The sequence below is a fragment of the Nematolebias whitei genome, chromosome 15 (assembly GCF_014905685.2).
Source record: "Nematolebias whitei isolate Nwh7 chromosome 15, NemWhi1, whole genome shotgun sequence".
Classification (NCBI taxonomy): Eukaryota; Metazoa; Chordata; class Actinopteri; order Cyprinodontiformes; family Rivulidae; genus Nematolebias; species Nematolebias whitei.
This window is the reverse complement of record NC_056512.1, coordinates 28746451-28750909: the sequence shown is the minus strand read 5'-3', so window position 1 is coordinate 28750909 and position 4459 is coordinate 28746451. Positions and strand designations below refer to the sequence as shown.

General features: G+C 38.7%; 1 protein-coding gene across 1 annotated transcript in view; it reads left to right on the top strand.

The window, feature by feature from the left end:
- The window catches only part of LOC119421133 (GTPase IMAP family member 8), an 8969-nt gene extending 6359 nt beyond the window's left edge, over positions 1-2610 (top strand). The window contains exons 2-5 of the mRNA XM_037688525.1: positions 359-1075; positions 1161-1294; positions 1385-2051; positions 2131-2610. Of these exons, the coding sequence (XP_037544453.1) occupies positions 359-1075; positions 1161-1294; positions 1385-2051; positions 2131-2420 (1808 nt within the window). The 3' untranslated portion in view covers positions 2421-2610. The remainder of the gene's footprint in view (positions 1-358; positions 1076-1160; positions 1295-1384; positions 2052-2130) is intronic.
- The last annotated feature ends 1849 nt before the right edge of the window (positions 2611-4459 follow it).

Genomic DNA, 4459 nt, shown 5'->3' with positions numbered 1-4459 from the left:
TTTAGGGAGCAGATGGGGGTTAAGGGCATTGCTCATGGGCCCAGGGTGAGGCGAGTTAGGGTGTGGGTGCTTCACCTACTCCACCCACATTTTTTTACATTGTCGGTGCCCGGGCTTGAACCGGTGTTCACAGGCCCACCTTCTTTAGCCTCTGCGCCACCACAAAAAAAAAAAATCTTTTTTTTTCAGTTGAATTCAATGTTTTCTAAAATAAGCTTTTAATGTTAAAATACCATGTGTTAATTGTTTCTCCAGAAAGAAGAAATTATTTTTCTATTCTAAACTCATCTAAAAAGTGAAACTACAAAGTATAATGTTTAAGATATTTTTTGTTTAACGTTAGTTTTATTTCCTGCAGGTGGAAAAGCCCGACGAGACCATTTAAGACTGGTGTTAATTGGTGCCCAGTACGCAGCCAAAAGCTCTGCAGGCAACACCATTCTGGGGAAAAATGCATTTGATGTAAATAATGGTGGCAAAAGAAAGATATTCTGTGAAATAAGTCACAGTGTGGTCGCAGACAGGAGACTGACGGTGGTTGATTCTCCTGGATGGTTCCGCCCTCTGAGCCTTCAGGACACCAGTGAGATGGACAAACTTGAAATAGAGAGCAGCATGAATCTGTGTTCTCCAGGACCACATGCAGTGCTGCTTGTGATTCCTGTGGCAACAGCAATCAATCCCTCATATCTGAGATCTGTTCAGGAACACATGAGTCTGTTCAGAAAAGAAATCTGGAAACACACCGTTGTTCTGCTCACCAGAGGAGACTGGCTCGGAGTGAAGACTGTGGAGGAGCGTATAGAGAGTGAGGAGGGTCTGCAGTGGATCATGAACAAGTGTGAGAACAGGTATCATGTCCTGAACAACAAGGACCGTGGTGATAACTCTCAGGTAAAGGAGCTCCTGGAGAAGATTGAAGAGATGTGTGCAGGAAATGAAAATCCTTACTACGAGGTCGACCTGAGCCGAGCAACAGAACTAGAAGCCAAGAAAGAAGCTGGAGACAAGAAGGCCAGAAGGATAAAGAAGATAACTGGGAGACAGGCGAGAGTTCTGAAAGAGCTGTATGGAGGTAAGTTACATGAAACCATTTTGAAATAGTTATGTGCTGTATTGCTTTTATAGAGAGAAAAAAAAACTTTCCATAATTTTCACAGACACAAGACAGTCAATCACTGACATGAAGATCGTGCTTGTTGGACAAAAATGTTCAGGAAAGAGTACGGCAGGAAATATGATCCTTTTAAATGAAAAATTCAACATCAGTTTTTACATCAGTCCGCTGCAGAAGGTAATCCAACATGCTGCCCGTACAGATTTACCAGATTAGTTGTCAGTAATCTGCGCTTCATGTCATAGTTTCTGTTTTGCGTCTTTGTAGGACGTCCAGGATCAGAGAAGAACTGCAACCTGTGTGAAGCATGAAGGACAGTTTGATGAAGTGAAGGTGACGGTTGTAGAAACACCAGGCTGGTTCAGAGACTCCACACCGCCTGACTGGATCAAAGATGAAGTTTCCCACAGTGTCTCCATGTGTGCTCGGGGGCCTCATGTCTTTCTCCTGGTTGTTCCCGTCCTCAGATCATTTACAGAGAAAGATCTCCAAGATCTGGTCGAGGTCTTGAAGTGCTTTACAGAGAGAGTGTGGAGACACTGCATGGTGCTGTTTACCTGGGGAGACTGGATCAATGAACGGCCTGTTGAGGACTACATCACCAGAGAGGGCAGATACATCCAGGAGCTTTTGGAAAAGTGTGGAAACAGATACCATGTTCTCAATGGCTTTCACTTTGGAGATCCTGTTCAAGTTAAAGAGCTGTTTCAGAAAATTATTGACTTGGTAACACAAAACAAGGGACGCTTCGCAACTAAAGGCAAACAAAACAAATTTCAAATTTTACCTTGGCAAAAAGGAATGATAGAAGAGGAATGGAAGAGGAGGGAGCAGCAGCTGGTTGAGAGAATGATGAAAGCTTTGGAGAAAGAACCAGAAGAACAAACTGTTCCTTCTGTGAGGATTGAATGTAGCATGGATGACCGACCTGACTGTAAGTTTATTATGAAGTAGAGTCAACATTAGTTTACTCATAGTCGTTATTTTAATAAATGACGCTTCTTTTGTTTCAGTGAGCGGAGATATTGCCTCAGAAATTGGGACCGTTTCCGATTTCAGGAACCAACGAGCTCATGACCAAGTCTCTGAATGGCTGATGAACAGTGTTAGACCGCCTAAGATCTCCTCTGGCATCAGCAGTGTTTGTTCCTCAGCAGCTTATATGGAAAGTTTTGACGAAGTTCCATTAATTGATAAAAATAAGCCAACAACTAGTTCTTTCCTAGAGAAGAGTGAAGTTGTTTCTCGTCAAATGAGCTTCTTCTCAAACGCTGCAAAGATGCAGCGCAGGGCCTCTTGTTAGGCAAAGCAGATGAGGAATTTAAAACAATAATGGAATTAAAGCGACACACAGGACACAACAATTCTAATGTAAAAAAAAAGAGAAGCAAACAGATTTTTTTGATTTCTGAACATTATTTTGGATCTTTTAACAAACACTGCAGAGATGATCATACAGTCTGCTCATTTTTTTCTAATTATCACATTTTAATCCTTTAAGAGTTTTGTAAAAACTGAGACTATTCTTTTGTTTTAGTAATGAGTGAAGTGTACAAATGTTCTACTACAGTTGGACTTTTTCATCACTAGGTCGTCCTGTTGATCCTCACATTATTCAGACAAGTCTAAACATAGATCAAGTATTTAAATATATTTTAAAAAGTTATTCTAACGCAACACATTTGTTGATAATTCTGTTTAATGACACGTTTCCCCCACCTAATGCTGTGTTTTATTGAGGGAATGTAGATGGGGTAGAGGTTGTATGGCAAGCCCTTTAAACATAAAATCAGATTCACCACGCTTACATTCCAAATATCTGAAACTGAGTTATGACTAGACATATTAGTTATTTAAGATATCTTTAATTATATTTTGACTAGTCAAAATACTTATTTGAGTTATCTCTAATTACATTCTGATTAGTGTAAATGACGTCAGATTTACCATTGAGTTGTATGGAGGCTTCAATTCAAGATGAATAAACTGAATTTTGACTAGTCACAAATACAGTTCTAGATATCTCTAAGTTAATTTTGACTAGTCATTATTTTCTTTCAAGATATCTTCCTTTTAGTTCTGACTAGTCATAATTACGTTCGAGATATCTTGAATTGTAATTACGGATGTTTGACCCTTCAAATGACGAATCAGGTGACGTCATTTAAGATATACTGAATTACATTTTGACTAGTCAAAATTCCTTTTAAGATATCTTGAATTGTTATTCTGACTAGTCAGAATGTAAATACAGATATCTTAAATTAGCATTCTGACTAGTCAGAATGTAATTGTTCCTAGTCAAAATTCAATTTTAGATATCTAGAATGGAACTACAGATAGTCAGGCTACTCGATTTTATGTTAAAAGGGCTTGCCATACACTCAAATCCCCAGTCACTGCACATCTTGTCGTGGCTCCAGCACAGACACCCCCAACAGCCCATCACACCACCCAGGGGCAGATAACACAGAAAGCCAACCTCACCATTGCATGGGGACATACAATGATAACACATTATTATTATTATTATTATTATATGCATGAACCATGCTCTGTTATTTAACTATATTAATATAGACTTTATAACGTGTTCCTTTACTATGAATTATATATTTCTATGATTCTTTCTGTATTTTATGATCATTTTTTATGTGACTATCAGTAGGAGACAGCAGAGAAGTCATCTTTTATCATGTTGGAGACTTTTGAATGTTATGCTAGACACAGTGATTTATTCCCTGTAAGAATCATAAAGACACGTTAACCTCCAGCAGCTCCCTGTATGTGCTGCTGATGTTGTGAAAAACACTAGGACCAGGCGAAGGGGATGGGGATGGGCAGGCTCAAAAGGAGTTTTCTACAAACCTAACCTTTTCATTTCGGGTCAGAAACACAGACGAGGCAAGACACGAGTAAGTTCTGTTTGTAATATGTTGACCCTCTGTGAGTTATTGGCTGTTCTCCAAAGCTTTGTATTAAATTTGATGAAGTCTACACCTGATCATTTGTCTATCCGTTTTTTCCACAAGTACTTGAATGCGGCTTAAACATCTGATCCCAAATGATTCAAATTTATACTTTGAGCCGATTTATTAAACTTCTCATTACTCATGTTCACTGTTAATATTTTGTCCTCTGATGATTATTAAATCATAAACATTTGACTCAACGTGCCTGTTTTACCATAAACTGTGTTTTCTACTGTTTCTAGATGTTTTAGTTACTAGATAAAGTTACTAGATAAAACTGTGTCAGAGTGTAGTTAGAAAATCCCCCACCCACATTGATCTTTAGCCACAAAGGCTATACATAATGTTATATACAAATTATGCTTTCTTG